Here is a 27,722-nt window from a genome sequence, read left to right as displayed (position 1 = left end):
ACTTACACTCATATGATAGGGTTGAGTGAGAGGAAGGAAGCTATGATATCAAATATTGAGTCTGATCAAGAAACACTGTGGACCTAATCTGAGAGAAAACTAGACCCCAACTTGATCTTAGTATACTCTTATAGGCCCAATGTGGTCCTGATTCTACGAGTAGACTAGGACCAAGTTGAGTCTGGTCTCCCCACTTCAAGCCCACAATGTTCTATGATCAGAATCAATATTTGACATCATATCTACTTTCCTATCACTTAACTCTATTGGATGGATGCAAGTTTGCAGAAATCCAAATAACCTAGGTCCATCAGTGAGTTTCGATTAAAACTTATTGATCGACCTAGAAAGCTCAGATTGTACTCATTTTAGGTCATATAGGTTTTTGTACTCATTTTAGGTCATATAGGTTTTTGAGGTCGCAATGAGTTCAAAGATGTCTTCCATTACTTATTTTGGGCTTTCCAGAGGTGCTTCAGTTTTATGTTAACTTTCAACTAGAACGCTTGGGCCTGGTCTCCTAGAACCAAGATCACCTTGGGCCTATTCAATAGCAGACCAGGACTAAGTTGGGTATGGTCTCCCTGAACTAGGCCCAACATGGTCTTGGTTTACTTTCTCTAGGAGACCAGGTCCAAGTGTTCTAGCTGGAAACCCATAAAACTTGGAATGAGTGTAATCGAAGTTCTCTAAATCGATCAATGAGTTTTGATCGAAATTTATTGATGAACTTTGACTATTTGGATTTCTTGAAATTTGTTACCGCGTGAAAGAGTAGAGTTTGGAGAAGGTAGATTTGATGTTAAATATTGGTTCTGATTTTAGTAGTTAAATTAAAAAAAAATTGAGTGGTATAAATTGACAAGTGAGCGAAAGGGAGTGAGAGATTTGCTTTCCACTGGAGACAGATGAAAGTAGAGAGATGTGGAATTTGCATGCATCCAAACCATAGAAATAACTTTTATATTTAATCTTCTGAATATGTCTCGAATGAGTAGGAATTGAAACATGTGGTAGACAGAGGGATAGAGCGAAAAAATCATCCAAATTAATATGCACTTTGATTAAAAACGCGATTTAAAAATTTCTAAATTTAGGTGAGTTCTTTGGTGAAATTTTAAATTAAGATCTAATAATATAAATATAGTAAAGAGGTTTTGAGAAGTATATTAGTTTTGATTTGAAATTATTAATTTTAGATGAAATTGGTTGATGAATTATAAAGAAAATGAGATTTTTTATTTTTTTTTAAAAAATATGATATGTAATCTACACATTATGAAAGTTGAATAGTCAGATAGTATCAAACCTGACTAACCTGTTTAAGTAAAATATAGAAGAAAAAAAATCCTCTCTGCAATAAAAACGTACCATTTTAATGATGTTCAGTGCTATATATGGATAGCGATTGTATACTCTGACATGCTATTCAGACAATCAAATCAAATGCACAAATCAAAATGCTTTTGGATGCAGAATTCTAACTACGTGTATGCATTCCTATCCATGTAGATAATAATTCTTCTCAGTTGGATATGGCTGAGCCACGTAAGCAAAAGTACAATAATTGAAATGACAGAGTCCACTTCCAGATTTCCAGTGGGCGAAACACTGCAGAGGTCATGGTATGGCTGCTGATTGCGGCCAAAAATCTTATCGTCTCAATCATCGAATCTTATATCCTGTATCTAAAATCGGTGCTTCTCTTTCTCCAGCTCATTGGATGCCACTCACATGCCGAATACGGCACGTTTAAGCAGACACGGCTAGACTTCCTCTTCTTAACCTTCTTGATGACTTGATCTTAAGCCGGCAAGGGGAGTGCGAATTATGATCCCACTCCCAGGAACTGTTTTGACATTTAGATAGAAATATTGGGGGTAATTTGAGATTGCTTACATCAGATATCTTGAAAAAGTTGAATACAGATTTATTTTCTGGGTATTTCGATTTTATTTTCTGGCGTGCCACTGAATCTTCCTTGTTTGGATGGGGAATGGGGCATGGGGCAAAGGTAAATCCATTAATTTATGGGTCTTGCCTTCCGCTGTCTATTTAGCCAGTTGCTTCTTCAGTATCTGCTTAAGACAAGAAATCTTGAAAGAAAGAAGGCATTTGCAATCTCATTTGCTTAATCCTCATTCCATTCTCAACAGTTCCAATGGCGGTTTCTTTGAGGAATGGCTTCTGTTTCTTTTGTGCTTATGATATTGGATTGGAGAAAAGGGAAGGAGATGCTCCGGCTTTAGATTTTTTTCCTTGGAAGAGTGATTTCAAAGGCAGCCGAATACTGGAGAAGGAACAGAAAAGCCACCCAATTTCCCCAATAAAAGTAACTCTACTTTAAGATTCTTTTCCCAATGCTTCATTTTTATTTGTTTTGCTCTTTGTTTAACTCTGTTTCTTGAAGATGCAGGGTCAAACTCCAATGGATGTTGCTCAAACTCTGGGGTGGTGGCAGAAGAAGACGGCGCCAAACATGGAGGAGGTAGAATCAATAGACCAACTCGAGCACATGCTGCTAAACGCCGAGGACAAACTTGTCGTCGTTGAATTCCTTTCTCCCCAATGCGGAGGCTGCAAGGCTCTGCACCCAAAGGTTAACACCGTTAAATCTTGTTTGAAGAATGAAATGACGATTACTTATGGAAAATTAATTTGTGTTACTCATAGATTTGCCAACAAGCTGAGTTGAATTCTAGCGCGATGTTTCTGAAAGTCAACTTTGATCAGCACAGAGGTATGTGTAGAAGCCTTGGCGTTCCAGTTCTTCCCTTCTTCCAGTTCTACAGAGGAGCTGAAGGCCGTGTTTGCAGCTTCAGCTGCACAAATGCAAATGTGAGAAAACAAACCAAACATCTTACGCATTCGATCGCACGGACGCTCGAATGATTTCCTGTTTTTCCTCTAATGACGCATGCAGATACAGAAGTTCAAGGATGCGGTTAAGAAACACGGGAAGTGCGGACGAAAGTTTGAACCCGCGGAAAGTTTAGAAGAGTTGGAGAAGATGAAATTAGCTTCAAATGCGCATATAGAGTTTAGTTGTGGAATGCCATCGTCGTCGTCTGAGGATTTTAAGTCTATCTGAGTTGGAGAAGATGAGATTAGCTTCATTTTTATTTTGGATCAAGATGTTTAGCTGGATTTTATCTTTAGCTCACTAAGGAGTATTCTCAGGCAGAGGCTAATCCACAAAGATGGATCTTTGCCTAGGGCTGTCCTAGGAATTATTTTTATTACTCATGTAAATTTTTTACAGCTTTCTATCAAAAACGAACGGTGACGTTTACTTATTACAAAAAAAAAAAAAAAAAAAAAAAATTCTAAAAACTACCCACTAAAAAGAACACAACAAATAATATTATTCTCTTCCTACTCTTCCTGTCAATTTCCTAAATCTCACATTATTTTTCAATGTATAAACTTGATATGAAAATATTAGGTTCAGTGTGAACCTGATATGAAAAATATCAGATCAGACTAGACCTGATATTTTTCATATCAGATCTAATGTGGGTTTAATATTGGACCATATCAAACCCAGAGTAGATCTGATATCAGAAAATATTAAGTCTATGGTGGACTTGATATGAGATCATATTAAGTCCAACAGTGGACCTGATATGAGAATATATAAGGTCTTTTTTAATTCTGAAAAGATCTTATATAAGGGGATGCATTGGGAAACAACAAGAGAGAGAATTTAGGAGGTCGACGAAAGAGGTAATAAGGGAATACTACTATTTTTATTTTTTTATAATTTTAAAATTAAGATGTTCTTTTAGATAAATAAAAAAAGAAGCCGAAATTTTTACTTAATCTACTGAAGCTCACTCCTTCCACACCTAAAGCTCAGCACACTTCATCAAGTTCATGTCCCCTCAACTCTAATTTCTAAATCCGTCCCTACTAATCAAAAAAGTTGATAGAAAAGGTTGAGTTGATTGGAGTTCTACCAAACAAGAAGTTAAAACTTGTTATAAGGCAACTTAAAGGTTATAAATAAACGGACTGTTGACATAGTACTTAAATTCCAACATTCACGTACTCTCTTATTGTATTGCTATCCTTATTTTTGAGTTTTTTACAAGCTTAAAGTGCTCTCCTTTCATTGTAAAATTTGAGGTTTCTTGATGATTTTTGTATGTTTTATATTTTTAGCGTTATTCATTATATTCCTCTCTTTAGCTATCATGAATCTAACACAAGTCCTTTATTGGGCTCAAACATACTATGACCTAACCCATATGTGACTCCCACCTTCGGTCAAGCCCAGCTGACTGATCTAAATTTTCTCATTTAATGGAGAAATTTCATAACTATTCAGGAAATAAAATCATTCATATACAACTATTTTTTCATTATTTAATAATGGATAATTAATTATAAAAATCAATTTCCTAACACTAGTTAAAAGTGTTAAAACAGAGATGGAAAGATAGAACAAAAAAAAAACTAGAGAGAAGTTGACAATTGTATTACCAAGATAATATAGAGAAAATATAATGATAATGATATGTCATTTGTGTCACCAAAGATTAACTATCATATTTAGATCGAGAGTTAATATATGGAAAATATAATGATAATGATATGGTGAGTATTGGAAGCTATCACTTGTGTCCTCAAATATTAACAAGACGAGTCAACATAGGACATATCCGTTTGGGTAGTTCTCTCTAGCCCTGATGGGACGAGTTTTGCTTCTCCGACCAAGCACACTTCGCTCCTCCTAGGTTGGCCATACCAATCGGGCCTGCTTTGCCTCTCCCTAATTAGACTTATCGATTGGATGTGTTTCACTTTTCCCCAGTTGGTTCCACAAATCGGATGCACTTCGCTCTTCCTCAATCGGTCTCATAGATCAGATGCGCTTCGCTCTTCCCCGATTGATTCCATCGATCAGGAGCGCTTCACTCTTCCCCGATCGGTCCCACTGATCAGGTGTGCTCCGCTTCATCCTGATCGATGGCCTACCGATCGGATGGACCTCACCCCTCCTTTTTAGTCTCACTGATCGGATGAGCTTCGCTTTTCCCCGATTAGTCTCACCGATCGGGCGTGCTCCACTTCTCCATGATCAGTTCCACTAGCCAAATGTGCTTTGCTATTTCCCTGTCGGCCCCACTGATTGGGGGCGCACCTCGCACCAACTAGTAATGCCTTGCTCTTCTCCGCTTAGCCTTATGCTATAATTACTCCAAAGCGGGGATGAGGAAGGAAAAGGAATCTATGGTGGAAAATTATCCTCGGAAGAAGAGAAGAGAAAGGGTGAAAAAATTTCTTCCTTTGCATGTTTATTTACCTTGATAAAGGAAGATGAATACATGCGACAAAATTTTATAAATAAAAAAGAGTGCATGCATCATTTTTTGGATACATGATATAATTTTATGAGTTAAAAAGTGTACATGCATCATTTTTGTTAGTATATAGTATAATTTTATGAATGAAAAGGGGTACATGCGTCATTTTTTCCATCCGTTGCTTTTTGTTCGATTTTGAGGTGACCGATTTTAGCTCCAAAATTATCCGCTGATGGATTGCATTTTTCTTCCCTCTGAAAATTTTAATCAAATAAATGACGGAAGCTTTTCCATTGTGGAAACTTTTCTTTCGTTTTTCTTTTTGCTCTCCCAAGTAAATTGACCATTAGTGATCTGACACTCTTCTATTTAACAGGTCCCCAACCTCCAGCTAAATTATCTCACTACAGGTCTTGTGGGCTAGATCATTATGGAGGACAACACTTGTGATGATACTGTAAGTACCCTGGGTTAGTTTTGATGTGATCAACCAGGTTAAATTAAGTCATGTCTATATTTGAACCTTGTGTTTAAGTATGTAGGAACTTAAGAATACAATAAGTTGAGCAGAAGATGTAACTAGCGAGAAGGATGACATGAGAAGAGAATCGACGAGCTCAGTGCATCTGAAGGGCGAGGTACTGTGGAAGAGTACACTGACGGACGAGAAGGATGTGTGCGGCGGTCTGAGGGACCAGTGATCGGGGAGGAAGATTGCTCGGGGAGAAGGTCCGAGTTGTATTTGGGTGAGCTCAACTTCGGATAACCGGAGCATCACTCACGCAAAGAAGCGAAGAAGACCTAGTTTGCCTTGTGGAAGGTGTCTTCCATGGTCTGGAAGACGCCTTCATTAGCCGTTACCCGAGGATAAATGTTTATTCTTGGCAGATAAAATCTATCCGATGGAAGGCTCTTTGGACCATTTTAAAGGTGCCTTTAAGTTTCACATAACATTTTCCAAGGGTTATAAAAAAATCCCTAGAGCTAAGAAATATTCAAAAACTCTTATATTCATTTCCTAGTGTAAAATACCGAAAAAAATAAGCGAATATGAATAAAGGAATTTTCCGGAATTTTTCGGAAATTTTTCGGAGCTCGTACGGACGAGTTAACGAGGATAAAAACAGGGTCCGGGAAAAGCCTGTTTAGGCTATCCATTTAAGCGAGGAAATGTTTATAATTAGATTTCCTTTTTCTTAATTTCTTTATATTTTTCTTTCTCGCCGAAAAAAAAACCCCCTGCGCGCCTCTCTTCTCCCTCACTCCCGAGCCCTAGGTGCCGACGCCGAGCCCTAACTGCCGGCCGACGGTTTCTTCCTCGCTGAAGTTTTAAACCCCTCGGCCACCTCCTTTTCTGCTTTCTCCTCATCTCCCTCGTGCGCACACCCTGCTCTCCTCCTTGCCCTAATCGCCGACGCCCCCTCCTCACTGCCGCCGTGACGCCAAGCGCCACTGCACAGAGCCGGCGCCACCGCCGGCCACCCCGTACCCTAGCCGAGCCCTTGCTCACTTGCAGTGCCCTCTCGCCACTGTCTTGTGCCCCAGCGCCGGCCGCCGTTACCTGTGCCCTAACGCCGGCCTCATCTTCACTCTCTTCCCGAGCCTTTCTTTCCTCTTCTACCCTCTGCCCCAACGTCCACTGCCGACGCTAAGGTCCAGCAACCTTCTGTCGTGCTTTAGACTCCACTGGCGGGTCTTTCTTCTTCGCCACCAGTCGCCGGCAGAGAGGAAACAGAGGGTGACGAGTAGGTAAGGCATGTTAGGTATTTGGATTTTGATTTGGGTCCGTTTGGGAACATGGTTTGGTAGGAAATTTTTGATTTTTGTTTGTTTGTATTGTTTACAGCAGCCAACAGCCCTTAGCGGCGCAATTTCCGCTATCAACTCTTTGATTCCAGTTCAAAACAGTGGCTGTGAAGTTAGGTAAGGAGTGAGAATCTTGGTACGTATTGAGATGATGTGGTCTACGGATTAAACATATGCTTAGTTGTAGATCATAGTGTACTTGATTTTGTTAGATGATTATTCATGTGTCGGCTGATTAGGTTCTGTGCACTGGGGTATTCGGTTGGTGGATTTAGGTTTTGATGTGGACAAGTTACTTGATGATCAATTAAGGTTAATCAATAATTAGGGTTTTCCTAATTGAATTAAGAGTTTGATTTAGTTATTTGATACAGGTTGAGTAACTAAATTATATGTGTTTAATTAGGTAAGTTAATGATTATGACTTAGGGTTTTGTCCTAAGTTGTGTTGAGAATTTTATTTTTCAATTCATTGGAATTTTAGCTAAATAAAATATATCTCTGTTGGTATCACAGGACCTTGACGCGAGACGAGTATCTCGACGTCGTGTTCGAACCAGATTGGACATTTCCTATTGGAGGCGGGTACTTTTGACTTATTGTCTTTGATATGCTTAGTAATGAAAATAATATGTTGCATTAATTGTGTTTCCTATTTGTTTCAGTTAATCACTGCCCAATACATGTTACCTGTTTGATTGATTGTTTGTTTGCATCTCGTATTGATCTTGTACCTGATCTATCATGCTCATGGGTAGTGATATAACCATGTTTCACATGTTCAGGACCTAGGTTTGATACCTTATTGATCAGTATATCTTGATATGATTTATTCACTATGGTGCCCATTGATATATGTCCAGAGGTTGGTTTAGTATATTACCATGCTTAGTGACATGCACCATTTGCATGATCGCATGCTGTGCGATAGATTGCTCCATTATTGTCGAGCACTTTGCCAGTTTTCATCACTGTTCGGTGCTCCGTTGTGACGCTCATGGGTAGCGTGACACAGCGTGGTAGCACGTCAGTTTGACTCTTCCGGTGCTCCGTTGATCCGCTCAGGGGTAGTGTGACGCAGCGTGTATCACATTAGAGATTCCTCCCCGTCATAGCGTACCGGGAGATGAGAGCATTGCGCTCCCCCATTTATGATTTGGGGTAGGAGTATGTATGTACTCCAACAGCATCCTGTCCACTCAATCACTCATCAGGAGTAGTGTTGCTGAGTGCACGGTCGTCACATCCCTACCCACTTGGTCCCACTTTTGTTGTGAGTTGGCTGACTGGCGTCAGGGGTGACCATGACATTGGCATCATATGCATGATGCATTTATTGTTTGTGATTGTGTTTGCTGCATTTATATGCTGCATATTGTTTGGATACCTATGTTTGACATGCATACACGTCTTCTATACCTTTCGGACTGTTTGTCCTTATACCGGGTCCTGGTTAGTACAGATTCTCTCTTGTCTTCTTCGGTTTGCATTTACCTTTATCTTTATCAGACCATACGCATGATTAGTGCTAGGTATTATTTCTTTACTTTGCATATACCTGCTGAGTGTTGGACTCACCCGCCTCCATTGTTGTTATTTTCGGGTTGATGCTGTCAGGAGGGAGTTCCATCGCTAGTCCCCACTGCACGTAGTGCTAGATCCCTGCAGACCCGAGGATTGATTGACTTTTGAGTTTTCTTCTCGTTTGTCTATGTTTAGACTTGATTTGTTTGATACTTGGACGTTGTATTTATTATTGTGATGTCGATGGATTTTATTTGGTCTTATTCTACTACATGTCTGCCGGGTCGGCATAAGAGGTGAGTTTCGTCGGATTTTAGTTTTACGAGTGTAGTTGAGTAGGGTGGTTTTCGAGTCAGACTATTACTGCTTTGTTTGATTATATATAACTGCGTAGATGTTTGTGTGGTTGTGTTATATTTATTGTTATTATTCCAGCCGCATGTGGCTGAGGTATGGAGATATGTAGAAAGTTTCAGATTGTCCGCCGTACAGGGGAGATATTGTCGAAATTTCTTCGGACGGGGACTCCTCTGGGGCGTGACACCTAGAATATTTTTGAGTGTCCAACGAGTGTAAGAGGCTTCTCTACCTTCAACGAAGGAGACTTTATAATGCTTTCTTTTGCCTTGGATTAATAACCACCTAGGTTATAACCAAGTCAAATTCTTTCGCCTCCTTTTAAGTTGTTCAATTTCTTTTTTATAATTGTATTACTAATCTGAGTGGAAAGATCTGGAAAGGTTTAGTTTTAACTTTTGTAAGCAATTAACCTCTTCTTGCCGGCTCCGTTGCACCAACAAGTGTTACCAGAGCCAGAATGCCTCAGAAGAACTAACTTCCGACTGAAGCACTAAGACGATGGCTGAGCCGAGCATCTACCCGTCGAAGTTTGAGGGAGATTTCACGTTATGAAAAAAGTGCATGGAGGTATTTTTTAAAATTAATTTTTAAATTCTTTTGATAATTAAATATGACTTTGTAGCCCCTAAAGACCAACAAAAAAAAAAAGAAAAAGAAGAGTATCTCTAGACCAAGAAGGAGCAAGTGGACTTCGTAGCAAATGGAAAAGCTGAATTCCATCTGCTGAGCATGCTACCTCCGCAAGAAGTTAGTAGAATCAGTGCCTACGAATTAGTAAAGGAACTTTGGGAGAATTCTTGTAGCTACACGAAGGTACGCCCAAAGCCAAGCTCGTAAAACAGGATTTGCTTCAGAACCAACTGATCAACCTCCGCCTGAAAGAAGGAGAGTTAGCAGCACAACTGTACGCCAAGCTGAAGGAGTTAATCACCAGACTTATGAATCTTGGAGAATAGGTAACAAACCGAGATTCTTTAGGTATGTGTTAAATGCTTTCTTTAGGACATAAGATTGGACGTCTATAGTAGACTCTTATTTTATTTCAAAAGATCTAGAGATAAGTACTTTAGAGAGTTTATTTTCCACTTTAGAACTTCACGAATCTAGATGTGTATAATTGAAAAAGGAATCCATTCAGAAGATTGCCCTGAAGGTAAGAATGGATGATCCGAACTCTGAAGCGTCAATCGATGAAAATGAAGTGACCCTAATGGTAAGAAAATTTAGTAAGTTTATTAAATCTAATAAATTTAATAAAGTGTAGGCTAAGAAATATTCTCTGAGTAAAAGAAAAGTTCGATACTACAACTGCAACGAAGAAGGGCACATTAAGGATGATTGCCCAAAGCTGAAGACTAAGAAGAAGAAGAAAGAGCCCCAGCTAAATCAAGGCACACAAACTTGAAAGCAACATTGGATGAGTCATCATCAGAGTCAGAAGTTGAAGAATATGTTAGGCTAGCCCTATTGGTGGACCACCAAGGAGAAGAAGAAAGCAGCTCAGAGATGAGCATGATGAAGGGGGAGGTTACTCAGAAGAAAGCTACGATAAAAAGGGAGCATTAGAATACGAGGTAAGTGAGATACGTGCCTTACCTCCTGAAAAGTTATTTTAATTTATCAAGTTGCTTTCTAAGAATATAATCAAACTAGAAAAAGAAAATGCTAAGATAAAAATAACCTTAACCAAGTCATGCCCCTTAAAACTGTAGATAATCTAAGAGTAGAAAATGAAAAATTGAAAGCATAAATAGAAAATTTAGAAAATGACTATACATGTTTGATTTTAAATATGTTTCTAAATTCAGAATTGAAAAGTTATGTTAGAGTTAACTAGTATATCAAAAATCATCAAGGATAAATTAGAAAAATCCCTAGAAATTATGTACCTCTAAAATTTTTAGTAAATCTAGTAGGTAGAAACCTATATTGGATTCTAAAATATTTTCTAGATTAAATTCTATTTTTTTTTGAATTATTAGAATTGAAATAATTTTAATTAGAGAATATTTTTCAAGTAAATTTTTCTTTTCGAATTTCCTATTCAAAATTTTTATACTTATAGAACAGTAGTATTTCTATTAAGGAAAATTGTTTCAAAATTTTTTTTACCGTTAAGTTATTTTCTATGAATTTATTAACGAAAACTGTATTTTGAAAATTAAAAATAACTTTTAGACTTATTTTTTTAAATTTTTATTTTATTTTTTGATGAAACATGAGATTCTCTATCTAAACAATTTTTTTTTAATTTTTTAGAATATTATCTAAATTATTACGAATTATTTTATGAAAAGTAAATTTTTAATATTAAAAAGATAAAAAAATAGAAATTTAGAAACAATTAATTTTTTGCCATTAAAAATTTGTTTTACCCATCCGAAGAAATTAGTAGAATTTTTAGAGTTGAAAAATATTATTTTAAGATTTATTTTTAAAAATTAGTTACTTTAAAAAAATAAATCATTTATGTTAAACTAAATAATATCTTTATTTGAATTTTTTTTTTGACTTGCCTAACTTATTTTGCTTAAATTCTACCAAAATATTTAGATTTTTTTGAAATTGAAAAGTAATTTTTAAATTATTTTTTCTCAAAATAGTAGATTAATTATTAAAAATAGAATATGTTTGAAAATTATTTCTAAATAATATTAGTCTCCTGATAATTATTGTTATGTATCCTTAGAAAATTATTTCAAACTTTTCTAACTATTTATTTTATTTTTCCTTATTATTTTATGTGATTAAAGATGGAGAAATAGGTAAAAGTTAAGAGGGATTAAGAGGGAGTTAGGATAGTTTTTAAAATTTTTATCCTTGTACTTATTTTGTAATTTTATTAACTTGTTTAATTTATTGCATTGCAATTTTTTAGTTATAATTACAATTTACTATGTTATTTCATTTTGGCTTAACCCTAATTTAAGTTGGGTTGATGTATATTAAAAAGGAGGAGATTGTAATTAACCTAGGTTAGTTTTGATGTGATCAATCAGGTTAAATTATGTCCTATCTGTATTTGAACCTTGTGCCTAATGTGCAGGAACTTAGGAATACAAGAAGTCAAGCGGAAGATGCAGCTAGGGAGCAGGATGACACGGGAAGGGAGTCGACGAGCTCGGTGCATCCGAAGGACGAGGTGTTGCGGAAGAGTACACTGGTGAACAAGAAAGGTGTGTGTGATGGTCTGAGGAACAAGAAGCCAGGGAGGAATGCTGTTCAAGGAGAAGATCATAGTTGGGTTCAAGTGAGCTCAACTCTAGATAATCGGAGTATCACCCATGTGAAGAAGCTAAGAAGACTAGCCTAGTTTGCTTTATGGAAGGTGCCTTCCATGGGGTGGAAGGCGCCTTCAATGCTTCATGGAAGGCACCTTCTACAGGGTATAAGGCACCTTCACTAGCCATTACCCGAGGATAAATTTTTGTCCTTGGCGGATAAAATCTATCCGATGGAGGCACCTTGCACCACTTTGAAGGCGCCTTCAAGCTGTTGATAATATTTTCCAGGGCTATAAAAATATCTGTTGGAACCCCATGGTGGTTTTGATGTGATCAACAAGGTTAAATTAGGTCATATTATATTTGATCCTTGTGTCTAAGTGTGCAGGAGCTTAGGAACACAAGAAGTCGAGCGGAAAACGCAGCTAGCAAGAAGGATGACATGAGAAGGGAGCCAATGGGCTCGGTGCATCTGAGGGGTGAAGTGCTGCAGAAGAGTACATAGGTGGACAAGAAGGACATGCACGATGTTCTGAGGAACGAGCGAAGCTGGAGCAAAATCCTGCTTGAGGAGAAGGGCGAAAAATAGGTTCAGATGAGCCCTATCCCAGATGATCACGATCACCCAACCAATCGAAGCAGTAGAAGAGAAAAAAGAAGACTAGAAATACTGCTAGAAGCGCCTATAAAGGGAGTTGAAGGCGCCTTCGCACCTTCACTATGGAAGGCGCCTTCCATGGCTGGAAGGCCCTTCGATGAATAGTATGAAGGCGCCTTTCAGTCCTATGGAAGGCACCTTCCAACCTTATGGAAGGCACCTTCGACCAAGCAAAGATTAGTCGTTGCCAAAGGATAAAGCTTTATCCTTTGGCGCCTCGCTGGAGGCGCCTTCCAACTTGTTGGAGGCGCCTTCCACCCACGGATAGGATTTTCCAGGAGCTATAAAAAGGCTCCTGGAGCTAGGAAATAAATATCAACTCTAGTATTCATTTCCTGGCACATTTCTGAGCTTTTAACGAGTGTAATAGGCTTCTCTGTCTACACGAAGGAGATCTTTTCAGCGCTTTCTTTTATCTTGGATTAACAACCACCTACGTTGTAACCAATTAATTCCTTTGTGTCTTTTATTTAATTATTTGTCAAATTTCTTTTTATAAGTGTGCTACTAATCTGAGTTGAAAGATTGAGAATATATTTTATTTTTTTTGGAAATTCACTCCCTTAAGATGGCCGCCAAGGGTCCTAACAAGTGGTATTAGAGTCCAACTGCCTCAGAATGACTAACCGCCGACTGAAGCACCGAAACGATGGTCGGGCTGACAATTTACCCATCAAAGTTTGAGGGAGAATTTGCGTCTTGGAAGAAATGCATGGAGGTATTTTTTAAAATCGATTTTGAATTATTATTAATATTAAAATATGGATTTGTGGCACCAAAAGACAAGGAGTAGTATCAATGGACCAAAAAGGAGCAAGTAGATTTCATGACAAATGGATGAGCCGAATTCCATCAACTGAGTGTGCTACCTCCGCAAGAAGTCAACAGAATCGGTACCTACGAATAAGTAAATGAACTTTGGGAGAAGTTCCTAGAACTATACGAAGGTGCGTCCGAAGCTAAACTCGTAAAACAGGATCTACTCCGGAACCAAATAAGCAATCTCCAAATGGAAGAAGGCGAATCAGTTGCTCAACTACACAGAAGAATTAAGGAGCTAATCACTGGCTTAACGAATCTTGGAGAAACGATAACCAATCGGGACACGCCAAGGTATGCTTTAAATGCATTTTTGAGAACACCGGAATTGACATCTATAGTAGACTCCTACTATATCTCCAAAGATCTCGAGGTGAGCACTTTAGAAAATCTTTTCTCCACTTTTGAATTACACGAATCTGGGTGTGCAGAACAAAGAAAGGGGTCGAGTCAGAACATTGCCTTAAAGGCAAGAACGAACGATCCAGACTTTGAAGAATCAATTGATGAAGACGAAATGATTTTAATGGTAAGTAAATTTAATAACTTTATTCGATCTAATAAGTTTAAATTGGAGAGGAAAAAGGATTATAGAAACAAAAGGAATGTCCGATGCTACAACTGCAATGAAGAAGGGCACATCAAAGATGAATGTCCTAAACTAAAGAAGAACGAGAAAGACAAGGATAACTAACCAAAATACAAGAACTTGAAGGCTACATGGGATGAATCATCATCCTCTGAGTTTGAGATCAAGACCTTCTCTGGACTAGCCCTAATGGCAAACTATCTAACAGAAGATGAAAACAGCTTAAAGATGAGCATCGATGAAGGGGGAGAATCAATAGAAGAAAGCTGCGATGAAAGGGGAGCATCAGAACATGAGATAAGTGAGGTATATTCACTATCTCCCAATCAGTCGTTTAATTTCATTAAGATCCTTTCCAAAGGTCTAGTAAAATTAGAAAAAGGAAATACTAACTTAAAATTAAATTTAGCAAAGACATGTCCCTTAGATTTGTTTGACAATTTAAAACTAGAAAATGATAAATTGAAAATGCAAATAGAAACTTTGGAAAAAGAACATGCATGTTTGAAATCAAGTAACTTTCAAAAATAAAAAATTAGAAATTAAGGTAGGCTAAACTGGTATTTACAATTTCACAGGGGTAAAATTAGAAAGATGCCTAGAAGTTATATACCACTAAAATTTTTAATTAACCCAGTAGGAAGGAACCTATATTAGGTTCCAAAAACATATTTGAATTAAATTTTATTTTAGGATTTTAGAGAGAAAATTAAATGTTTAATTTCTTTCAGAAGCTTTGTCTAGAAAGTGGTTGTTGCTCCAATAACTAAGAAGGCCTAATGCCTTGCCACAGCCTGGAAGCCTATTATTGAAATAAATATTGAATTGGCAAACTTATAAGCATGTTGATATCAATTAAATAATGCTTTCAATATTTGTCAAAAATATAATAAGAACTCAATTGTTTTAGAGCTATTAGAAAAGAGTAATATTTTTTTCAATATTTTTACAATTTTTCTTAATTTTTTTACCTTATTAAATATTTTTTAGTACACTATTTTTTGATGTGATCAAAGGGGGAGAAATAGGTACAAGTTAAGGGGGAGTTAGACTTAATATTTTCAATCACTTTGGTATTACAATTTTTTTTAATCTACTTAAGTTATTATGTATTTTTTTTACCCTAACTTGAACATGGGTTGATGCACATCAAAAAGAGGGAGATTGTTAGAGCCTCGTGGTGGTTTTGATGTGATCAACCAGGTTAAGTTAGGTCCTGTTATGTTTGATCCTTGTATCTAAGTGTGCAGGAGCTTAGGAGCACAAGAAGTCGAGCGGAAGATGCAGCTAGCGAGAAGGATGACACGGGAAGGGAGTCGACTGGCTCGATGTATCCGAGGGACGAAGTGCTGAGGAAGAGTGCACCGGTGGACGAGAAGGACGTGCGTAACGTTCCGAGAGACGAGAAGCTGGAGCGGAAGCTTGCTCGAGGAGAAGGCCGGAAAATGAGTTTGGGTGAGTCCTATCCAGGATGACCATGATCACCCAAGCAATCGGAGTAGTAGAAGAGAAAAAAGAAGGCTGGAAATACTGTTGGAGGTGCCTTCAAAGGGAGTTGAAGACGCCTTCACGCGCCTCTGCACCTTCACTATGGAAGGCTCCTTCCATGGCTGGAAGGCGCCTTCGATGAATAGTACGAAGACGCCTTCCAACCCTATGGAAGACACTTCGACCAAGCAAAGATTAGCCGTTGCCAAAGGATAAAGCTTTATCCTTTGACGGCTCACTAGAGGCACCTTCCAACCTGTTGAGGTGCCTTCCACCCACGGATAGGATTTTCCATGAGCTATAAAAAGACCATTGGAGTTGAAATAAATATCAATTCGAGTATTCATTTCCTAGCACATTTCTGAACTTTTAATGAGTGTAATAGGCTTCTCCACCTACACGAAGGAGATCTTTTCAGCGCTTTCTTTTGCCTTGGATTAACAACCACTTAGGTTGTAACTAAGTAATTCATTTGTGTCTTTTATTTAATTATTTGTCAAATTTCTTTTTATAAGTGTGCTACTAATCTGAGTTGAAGGATCGAGAAGGTATTTTATTTTATTTTGGCAATTCACTCCCTCAAGCTGGCTGCCAAGAGTCCTAACAAGATCCCTGGAGTTAGGAAATATTCAACAACTCTTGCATTCATTTCCTAATATATTTCTAAGCATTCAATGAGTGTAAGAGACTTTTCGCTTTCAACGAAGGAGATTTTATAGTATTTTTTTTGCCTTGAATTAACAACCATCTATGTTGTAACCAAGTAATTCTTTCACCTCTTTTATTTTTAGTTGTTTAAGTTCTTTTTTATAATGGTACTACTAATCTAAGTAGAAAGATCGAGAAATGTTTAGTTTGAATTTTTGTAAGCAATTTACCTCTCTTTTGTCGTCCCCGATGCACTAATAGATACAGTATGGGCAATCCCTTTACCACAGATGATACGCGTTACATCAGTAATTAACACACAATTAATACAAAGAAGAGTGATATTCGACGACGGCGTTATAAAAAACGCCCATGCTTACTTACAAAGGGAGGTTTTTTTTTCCATCTTTCACTTTTCATACATGTGCTACTATTTATTTTCTTCATTTTCTCTACATCTCCTGCTGAAAACTTACTTGAGCATCAAAGTAATTACACTGGAGCATCACTAGTCGTCATTCTAATTCTCTTTTTCCCCTTATCTCTCTATCAGGCTTGACATACTCTCCAACGGATCCCCTTCCTTTGGTGCCAGTGTCCTTAATTAGTCAACACCACCTCCCATTGTCTGGTCGTTCATTCATTAATAAATTATGATAAATATGATAATAATAAATATTATTACAATTGCAATTCAAACATAATAAGTCTTTAGTAAATTAAAATCCTTGACGGTCATTGAAGTCCTGGAAATCGCTATTTTCCCCCCGGTTAAACTGTTCAAAAATTGTTCTCAGGTTGAACAGCCAGCGGACGATAAAAACACCAATGTGATATGCGAGACAATGCACTTAGTGCAGTGATTGATCAGGTAGTTGAAGCAGGGCCCTTCTCGCCCACCTCCTAATTAATTCCCTCATTCAACCATCCACGCGGAAACTGCACGTTCTCGCTTCACTCTCATCACGCAACGGATATACACACATATCGCACGCACAGCTTGCTGAATCGTGAATTCATGGCATATAATGAGCTGTATCGAACTTGTTGATGTAACATGTTCCTCGCATTATTATTATTCATCACTTAGACCACAACGTCAACTCCAAACACGGATTCGTACAGCGTTTTGTTTCGTCTGCAGAAATCCGCCAAGCAACGAGTGGAACATTTCGCAATCGGAAGGACATCCTGTTTGAGGATTTTGAAGCCGTGGCATGTGGCGACCATGTGGGATGACGAATCTAATGTAGTGCTGCATATATTCTGATGGACGCGCTTTTCCTTAGATTGAAATGCAAGATTGAGCCGTCAAGTTGAACATACCCTTTGAAAGCTTTCCTTTCTTCTAGGGTGGACAGAAACAGGGTAGGGGACACGCATCTACTACTTGATAACGAAGATTTGGCTACTTGTTTAATGAATTTAAATATGCTAGCTCCTGTTGTTTGAAGGTCAAAAGGGATGACGAGGATCACATGATTAATTATTGGCTTGACTATGCCTAGCCTGTGTGCTACACGGCTCAGTGCTGATAAATATTGATGCCTGTCCACTGTTATCTGATTGAGTTAGTTACTTAATTTGCATTCCTTCAATGCTCCTTTCATGACTACGCCATCACTCTAGCTGGAAGCATGCGGGATTGCCATCAATTTATCTATGATAAAGACTTTTCTTTTAAGACTATGATATCAATCATTAATATGATACTACTTTAATTATTATCATTTTAACATATAAGCTGTTTATTGAGTGTAATTAAGTGAAGAGTTACATGACTTTTTAAGCTCTCCTTCTAAATTATACTCATTTAATATATTTAACTTTATACTTTGGGCGATACTTAGGCCATAGACTTGTAATGTCATTGGAATATTGAGATGCCTTTAAATGAGAAAGTAGATAGCATTATCACTTTAGACAACCACTATACTTAAAGAGGGCAACTTTGGATCTGATCTATTTCCCTCAAAACACTAAGGAAAAAGCCGGTTCTAATTTCAAAGGAGTATGATAATGCCCAACTTACATGAATAAAATTATTGAGGTTGATTACTGATATTTAAATGATAAATAATAAATTAGTAATACATAAATGCTAAGCTTGGATAAATTTGATTTTCTGAACCAACAGTTTAACAATTTTTTAGGAGTTTCTGAAATAGTTGTGTGCTCTTTCTTGCACCGGCCGTGCCTTTGAATACCCTTTGAATACCAAAACGATGCCAGCTTTGAGTCGACTGATTATTCTGTATGAAAAAGACACTAGAATTTTAGAAGATCGAGTATTAGCTTTAAAAAGATATTACCTTTATTACAGATAAAGGCAGATAGATTATTGCCTTTGTTATTAGGGAAATTTGAGATAAATTTTCTTTAAGATATAAAATTTTTAATCTCTGACATAATTTTTTAACAATTAGGAAGGAAGAACAATCCCAGATTCTTTAACAATGGGCGATAAGGAAAGGTATAAAGGAAAAGAGAGCAAGATCCGAAACAAAAGATTTACAAAGTTTGATTAAGATTTCTGAACTAACTTTTCTATTGGATCAGATGATATATATATGGTTTGTGTTCGACTTTGACTAAACATCAACTTCTTATGAGGATTGCAAGAGAGAAATTTTTTGGAGGAAATTAAAAGAGCATCACAATTGGCATCTCTGTCATTTTCGCCACATGCAAAATGCCACACCAAACTTGTACATCTCAATCAATGGCTCCCGTTGTTATTGGAAGTTTAATCTAACAAATTCTTTTATAATCATTCGTTCGAAGAGACGAGATATAATTCTAAATAAGATTTTATCGATTGAATTTACAACACTTTAATATAGTGAAATCAAATTCATGGCCATTACCTTGATGTTGTCGGACAATCTGAAAAGGAAGAAAAAGAAAGGTGGAGTGACTTGATCTTCCCTAAGATTTAGGACAATGGTGGCCAAATTCCTCTTCCGGATGGGATGAAAGGTGAACCGATGGCTTAACCCTACGGGGACCTCAACCTTATATATAGCCTTAGAATTCGTTTCCGTTATCAGCCTATCAATATATAGTAATATAAAGATGGGTTAACGGATTTCTACATACATAATATTCACATCCATTAAATCCACGGATGATTAAATCATTAACTAGATCACTTTAGGCTAAATCCGTATGACAAATCCGTGTGTTATAACTAACATGTAAGTCTACTAAATGGAGAAATAAAATGCAATAATCTTCCACTTGGATTACATGTGACTTCGTACATAACACAAATAAAATTACTTAGTTGAGCTTAACAATGTCACTGAATAGTAATAAATATTAGGATATTTTGGAATATATGGTGCATTAATTTTTTTTATATGTTTTCTTTTTATCTTTATCTCTTTATGATGTATATAAATACACCCTAGATCTTTATTCTTGAATATAGAAAATACATTTTTTCAATACCTTTCTCATGGTATCAGAGTCTCAGACCTATGCTACAAACCCTAACCCTAGCCATGCTTATCCGTCATCACTGCCACCGCCACCTGCCCTCTCTCTCAAACAACCACTCACTTGCGACTGCCACAATTTCCTTCAATGTTGTTGATCATGCGCCCTTGAAGCTGACTTCATCCAACTATCTCTCATGACACCTACAGTTCACAATCCTCCTCACTAGTCATGATCTGCTTGGCTTTGTTGATTGTTCTTACCCTTGTCAGGATAAACTACATGTTGGAGCAATCTTGCTCAAGACATTACTCATTGTTGATGTTTGATTAAATGAGTTTAAGTTAGGCATTAATTGTGATCTAACATAAGTATTGAGTAAGCAGATATGAAGAGAAGACCAAGTATGAAAACTTGGCAAGGAAAGTTCCGAAGGTACGATCTATGGGCAAAATAGAGACTTAGCATGACAAAGCCAATGGTAGCCCTTGAAGGCAAGCGCAAGGATGAGGAGTCATGGAGACGAAAGCATCCTAAGGGCACAAGGCTGAGGGAAGGTGCTTGAAGGCATGAAGTCTAAGCTAAGGAAGTATTTCAAGTATGTAAATAATGTAAAACTGGAACTGTACAAACTGTTGTAAATCTCAAAGGTATAAGGTACCAGTCGACTGGTACCCACACCAGTCGACTGATACCAAGGCACAGAACGAACAGAATGTCGACAGACTGATTGGAGGCAAGTACCAGTCGACTGGTGTTAGTACCAGTCGACTGGTAGATAGCCGTTGTGAAGTGGCGGCTCAAAATCTCATCAAATCTTTAGTGCCGTTGAAGCCATCAGTCGACTGATATGTATACCAGTCGACTGATGTCGGGAAAACTATAAAAGCAATCTGTTAGAGCTTGGAGAGATCTAACTGTTCAAAAACTGGAAAAAGTGCTCATCAAGTGATCTTCAAGTCTACAGATATTCACTCTCTTCCTCCTCATTCTACTCTCCATTCTTGTAAAGAGGAAGAGAAAATTGTGCAAGGGTTTCTCCACCTTCGATTGTGATTCGTGAAGGAGAAGTTTATAGTGAAGCTTGATCGTGTGGGTGTGTGCCTTGGATTAGTCACCTCAAGGAGGTGGAGACCAAGTAAACAAAGGAGTTAGCATTGTTCTCTTGTTTTCTTGCATTTTCTTTATTTCCATTTGCTTCCGCTAACAAGATTGTAGGAAAAATCGAAGAAAGGCTATTCACCCCCCCTCTAGCCAATAGTAAAGGTCCTATCACTACATACTGTATATGGTGCTCAAACTCCTAATCTTGCATATCATGCCTGGATCCGTCAAGATCAACTCATACTGAATGTTATTATTAGATCTCTTTCTCCATCCTTAATTCCGTTCATTGCTGCTACTCGCACATCTCATGATGCCTGGAACACTCTTGCTCTCACTTATGGCACACCCTCCCATGGTCATATTACATAACTCAAAATACAACTTCACAATCTAGTCAAAGGCTCTCAATCTATCACTGAATTTATATAGTTTATCAAATCCAAGTCTGATGAACTGGCGCTCATGAATGCCCCTCTTGACATTGAAGACCTCACCATCAAAGTCCTTCATGATCTCGAAGATGACTATAACTTGCACATGTCGTTTAAGCCCTGGACACTACAATCTCGTTTGAGGAACTCCATGAGAAGCTCCTCAATCATGAAGCTCATCTTGCCGCTTGTAGGGATACACAAATCACTCTTGTGACAACTGCTCACCTTGTTTTTTGATTTGCTACCTCCTCACGTTGACCGCCTTATCCACCTGCCGCAGCTCATCCATCCAATAGTCTTGTCCCATTGGTCTATGGTCCTCCCGACCGCAACAACAACTGCACTCTCTAGTGCAGGGCCAACGTGTTTCACGCCTGTATCTTGGACATTGTCAGTTGTGCAGTTGTTAAGGTCATTCTACTTAGAACTACCCTAATTTTTTATATTAGCTTGCTCCTATTCCTGTGCCTCCCACTAGCTCATCTCTTATGGACCACTTGCTTCATCGGTTGTTGCCTACACAATGACATCACCCTTTTTGTCTGATTGAATCATTGACTCTAGCACCACCCATCATGTGACTTTTGACCTCTCCAATATCTGTCAGCATACTCCGTATGTTGGTTCTGATGGTATTGTTGTTAGTGATGGCGCTGGAGTTCCCATTACTCACATAGGTTGTCTTTTACCACCCTATATCCCTTAGCCTTTAAAGTTTCCCAATGTCCTTTGTGTTCCATCAATTAATAAGAACCTTTTGTCTATCTCTCAACTTTGTAAAACTAATGATGCCATTGTTATTTTCTCTTACTCTGGTTTTCAGGTGAAGGATCATCGCACAGGAGCTATTCTCCATCAAGGTTTACTTAAAGGCGGTGTCTACTCTTGGTCTGCATCCATTCCTTCTCCACCACTGGTGCTTTCTTCTGTTGTTGTCTCTCTCCCTGTCTGGCATAGTCGTCTAGGTCACATGTCTACTCGAATCTTACGTCAATTAGTCATGTTTAAGTCATTGTCTTGCTCTACTCCTTTAGTTCATCATTTTTATTGTAATTCTTGTCAATACAATAAAAGTCATAAATTACCTTTTCATGACTCATCTCTCTCTTCTCAATTTCCCCTTGATCTAATATTTTCTGATATTTGGATTTCTTCGATTCTCTCATGTGATGATATAAATATTATGTTATATTTGTTGATCATCACAGTAAATATATTTAGTTATATCGCTTAAAATGTAAATCAAATGTTCTTTCTGCATTCTGATACTTTAATCTCTTGTCGAGAAACGGTTTAATCGTCCTATCCTCACCTTATATACTGACAATGGTGGAGAATTTCTTGCACTCAAAGAATTTCTTAGTTTGCATAAAAACTCTCACCTGACCATTCCTCATACTCCTGAACATAATGGTTTCTTTGAACACCGTCACCGCCATTATGGAAACCGGTCTTGTGCTTCTTCATCAGGTGTTTTGTTCCTACTTAGTTATGGCCCTTTGCCTTTGCCACTGCCACCTATCTTATTAATCGACTTCCCAAATGCAATCTTTCCTACAAATCTTCCTTTGAGTCTCTTTGACTCCATGCCAAATCTCTCTAAACTTTATATTTTTGGTTGTCTCTGGTATCCCTGACTTCGTCCTTATGCTTCTCATAAACTTACACACCAATGTTCATCCTATGTCTTCTTTGGTTACTCTCTTACGCAGAGTGCCTATCTGTGTTATAAGTACTCTTCTGGAAAAATTTTTTGTCTCTCGTCATGTTATTTTTGTTTTCTGTTTGCCAGTGGTGGTTATAGTGCTAGACCCTTTCTTAGAGCACTGCCTAGTATGCCTCTGGAGGATTCTCGTGTTGCTGATTCTTCATCTATTTTCTCCTTTAACCCATGTTCCATACCACTGGTTGTTCACTAGCCAATCCCTACTGAGCCTCCACCTGCTGAACCTTTCCTTGCCGAACCTCCACCTGTCGTGCTAGCCATAGCAGTAGCTCCACCCTCACCTACTCCTCCAATTCAGCCTGCTTCTAGCACCAACACTCATCCTGTGGTGACCCATTCTAAAAATAATGTCTTAAAGTCTCATCATCACTTTGGTCTCACCACTATTACTGACATTACTCCGTTTGAACTTACATCACATACTGTGGCTCTCAAGGATCCCTACTGGCGTGTAGCCATGTCTGAGAAGTTTGATGCTCCTCCGTAATGGAATTTGGGATCTTGTTCGGTCTGATGCCTCTTTGAATGTTGTTGGTTGCAAGTGAGTGTTTTGGCTTAAGTGAAAGTATGATGGCTCTGTTGACCACTATAAGACTCGTCTAGTTGCTAAGGGATTCCATCAGCGCCCAGGTCTTGACTACACTGACACTTTCAGTCCTGTGGCAAAGCCCACTACTGCTCACCTTCTCTTGTCCCTTACTATTTCCAAAGGGTGGTCTTTTCGTCAGATGGATGTGAATAATTCATTTCTTCATGGTTAGTTGGATGATTGTGTTTATATGGTTTAGCCGCTCGGGTTTGTTGACTCTAATTTTCCATCTTATGTCTGCAAGTTGAACAAATAAATTTATGGTCTTAAGCAGGCGCCACACGCTTGGTACACTGCGCTTCATCATTTTTTAATCAAATTTAGCTTCATGGTCTCTCTTACGGATATGTTATTATTTATTTTCCATTCTGGAGGTATCACTATGTATTTACTTGTCTATGTCGATAATCTAATTTTTATAGGGAATAATGCTGGTGCCTTTTAGGGATTCATCAATCAGCTGGGTGCTCGGTTCTCTATCAAATATTTGAGAACCTTATCTTATTTTCTAGGTGTTGAAGTTGGTTCCTCTCCAGGGGGCCTTTGTCTCTCTCAGAAAACTATTATCTTGATATTCCTTGATATTCTTACCAAAACCAACATGGAGGACTCAAAACTTGTTCAAACACCTATGCCACATCCACATATCTGCACCTCTCTAATGGCTCCCCTCCTGCGGAGGCTACTTTGTATCACCAAATAGTTGGTAGTCCGCAATATCTCTCTTATACTCAACCAGATATTGCCTTTGCTGTTAACAATCTGTCTCAGTTTATGCATGCTCCCTCATCTCTCCACTAGGGGTTGTTAAGCATCTGCTGCGCTATCTTAATGGTACACACTCTTATAGTCTGATTCTTTGATCGCTGATTGAAGCAAAATCAATGGTCGGACCAAGCCTTGCCCCACCAAAGTTCGAGGGGGAGTTCATGCACTGGAAATGCCGAATGGAGGTATTTCTAAAATCAAATTTGAAATCCTTTGAATTATTAAATATAATTTTGTAGTTCCAAAAGATCAACAAGGCGTAAAGAAAGATGAGTATCTTTGGACGAAAAAGGAACAAAGTGATTTCGTCGCCAACAGCAGAGCAGAATATCACCTGCTGAGTGTGTTGTCACCTCAAGAAGTCAACCGCATCGGAAGCTACTAGTTGGCTAAAGACCTCTGGGAGAAATTCCTGGAACTCCACGAAGGCACATCCAAAACGAAGCTCGCACGACAAGACCTTCTTTAAAATCAACTAACAAGCGTACATCTGGAAAAAAGTGAGAAGGTAGCCCAACTACACGCGAGATCAAGGAACTGATCACCGGACTGGTCAACCTAAGCGAAATGATAACAAACCGGGACTCTGTATGCTACGCACTCAATGCCTTTCCCAAGACTCCAGAATGGACTTTGATAATCGACGCCTACTATATCTAGATGGACTTGAGGTAAGTACAGTAGAAGAATTATTTTTGACTTTGGAATTACACGAATCCAGATGTGCAGGATCAAGTAAAGAGTTAAGCCAGAACCTGACACTCAGAGCTACAAAGAAGGATGAACCCGAATCAAACTCAGATCCGGAAGGAGACCAAGAAGCCTACATGGTAAGAAAATTTAGGAAAATTTTTTAGATCTAACAAATTTAAAGAAATACAGAATAGAAAGAATCCAAGAAATAGAAGAATGGTTCAATGCTACCAATGTCAAAAGGAAGGACACATAAAGGAGGACTGCTCGGAACTCAAAAAGGAAAAAAGAGGCCCAAGCAAAACAAGCACAAGAATCTCAAGGTCACTTGGGATGAAAGCTCAACATCCGAGTCAAAAATAGAAGCATACGCTGGTCTAGCACTGATGGCTAGCCACGAAGAACATAGCATCTCAGAAGTCAGCATCGATGAAGGGGGAGCGACTTTAGATGAATGCGCAAAGCAAGGGGAGAATCAAGTTTCAGATTTGACATGGTAAGTGAGGTATGCCTCTTACTACCTGATCAACTTTACTTTGACATTAAATTAATGGTAAAATCAATGTAGAAATTGAAAACTAAAAAAGACAAGTTAAAAAATAAAAATTTAGATATAAAAACGATCTTAGCAAAATCATGCTTAATAGAGGAGCTTGATAATTGAAAATTGAAAAATGCTAAGTTAAAGGAACAAATAGAAAATTTTTAAAAATTCTACATGCTCATATTCTAGATATCATCCAGGACTAAATTGATATTTTAGATACCATAAGGATCAAATTAGAAAGGTATCACCAAAATATGTTCCTAAAAGATACTTGATCAATATAGTAGGAAGAAAACTATATTGAGTTCCTAAATTCTCCTTAGAATAAATTAAAATGTTTTTGAAAGCTAAAATTACAGAAAGAAGATTATATATTTAATTTCTTTAAAAGGTTTTATCTAGAAGTGGTTGTTGTTCCAATATTCAAGAAGGCCTAGTGTCTCGCCATAGTCTAAAAACCAATTATTCAAATGAATGTTTAATTGACTAACTTCTAAATAGTTAACTGTTAAATTATTACACAAAAACATAGTTTTTTTAAAAATTTTCTACTCAAGTTAATTTTTTTCTTTATAAATGACTATTCAACCCCTATTAAAATTTTCATAATTTTTTCAATGCTTAAAAATCTTTTTCAAATCTGAAAAATATATTTTTTTTGAAACTTAAACTTTAATGAATTCCTAGAAAATCATTTATAATGTGTTATCTTTAGACTTGGTCTTGAATTTTCTTCAAGTCATTTTAAAATACCCCTAGTTTTTTAATGTGATCAAAGGGGGAGAGTTAGAAGTTAAGTTAAAGGGGGAGGTATATATTTCTCAAAAAATATTGCATATTTACTGATTTTCAAAACTTACAATTTGATATTAATTTCTTTAATATTAGAAAACTTGTAATTTCATTTAATGTCTTTAATTTAATATCTTGTTTACCCTAACTTAACTTGGGTTTATCCACATCAAAAAGGGGAGATTGTAATTACCCCATGATGGTTTTAATGTGATCAACCAAGTTGAGTTAGGTCCTTGTTATTTTGATGTCTTGTGTCTAAGTGTGCAGAAACTTAGGAGCGTAGGAAGTTGAGTGAAAGACGTAGCTAGCGAGAAGGACGACATGGGAGGGAGTCGACGGGCTCGGTGCGTCCGAGGGGTGAGGTGCTGCGGAAGAGTACGCTAGCGGACAAGAAGGAGGCGTGTGACATTTCTGAGGGACTAGAAGCCGGAGCAAAAGACTGCTCAAAGACCGGAAAATGAGTTCGAGTGAGCCTATTTTGAATGGCCGAAATCACCCAAGTGAGTGGAGCCAGAGCGGAAGACCCAGAGCGAGCGAAAGACCTGGAGCGAGCGGAAGACCTGGAGCGAGCGGAACCGGAGCAGAAGACCCGGAGAGTTTTATCTAGAACTCCACGTGTTGCATTCCATTGCGACGGGGATAAAACTTTATCCCCCTGTACGTGCCTGGTACCCTTCCAGGCGCCTCGACTAGGGCTATAAATATAGCCATGGTTCCAGTAGTGGAAAAAAACACTCATAAATCATTCCTTTCTTGTTCTACTACTGTTTGTGAGCCATCAACGCTGTAAGAAGCTACTCCGCCCAAAGAAAATCTTCATAGTGCGCTTCTCTTTCCTTGGATTAGCAATCTTTTGATTGCAACCAAGTAATTCTTTTTGCCTCTTAAGAAGTTTGGATGAAAATTTAGTGGTTCTACATGATTCTATATATAAGGGTGATACAATCGACCGTATAGGGTCATGGTCGACCGTGTGCCTAAATAAAATTTATCATTGTAATTTACGGAGTCATAATTAATGGTATGAGTATGGTCAACTGTAGGTAGATACGGTCGATCAAATCTAATTTTTATCGAGGTTGGCTAATTCAGTTTAAATTTTTCACGCGTTAATAGTCGGGTGCCTGTATATCGTACAAGTGATTGGAAGGTCAAAAAGGTTGACTTTTTGAAAATAAATATTTCTAGCTAAGTTTT

General features: G+C 37.9%; 1 protein-coding gene and 1 long non-coding RNA gene across 3 annotated transcripts; both read left to right on the top strand.

The window, feature by feature from the left end:
- Positions 1-1,579: 1,579 nt before the first annotated feature.
- On the top strand, positions 1,580-3,261 carry LOC122021885 (thioredoxin-like 1-1, chloroplastic). Of its 2 annotated transcripts, none has more exons than XM_042580058.1 (5): positions 1,580-2,014; positions 2,157-2,332; positions 2,411-2,599; positions 2,674-2,838; positions 2,924-3,261. In XM_042580058.1, the coding sequence occupies exons 1-5, from the start codon at positions 1,990-1,992 to the stop codon at positions 3,089-3,091; spliced, it is 723 nt and encodes a 240-aa protein (XP_042435992.1). In that variant the 5' UTR covers positions 1,580-1,989; the 3' UTR covers positions 3,092-3,261. The 2 variants fall into 2 exon arrangements, with proteins under 2 accessions (XP_042435992.1, XP_042435993.1); XM_042580059.1 differs by having other exon boundaries at positions 1,631-2,014; positions 2,417-2,599.
- A 3,261-nt stretch (positions 3,262-6,522) lies between these two features.
- On the top strand, positions 6,523-7,685 carry LOC122021057. Its single transcript, XR_006122437.1, has 3 exons — positions 6,523-7,058; positions 7,156-7,232; positions 7,632-7,685. It is a non-coding gene; the product is annotated as an uncharacterized LOC122021057 (long non-coding RNA).
- The last annotated feature ends 20,037 nt before the right edge of the window (positions 7,686-27,722 follow it).

The sequence above is a fragment of the Zingiber officinale genome, chromosome 9A, assembly GCF_018446385.1.
Source record: "Zingiber officinale cultivar Zhangliang chromosome 9A, Zo_v1.1, whole genome shotgun sequence".
Classification (NCBI taxonomy): Eukaryota; Viridiplantae; Streptophyta; class Magnoliopsida; order Zingiberales; family Zingiberaceae; genus Zingiber; species Zingiber officinale.
Note: the sequence above shows the minus strand (reverse complement) of the source record. Positions and strands in the feature narration are given on the sequence as shown.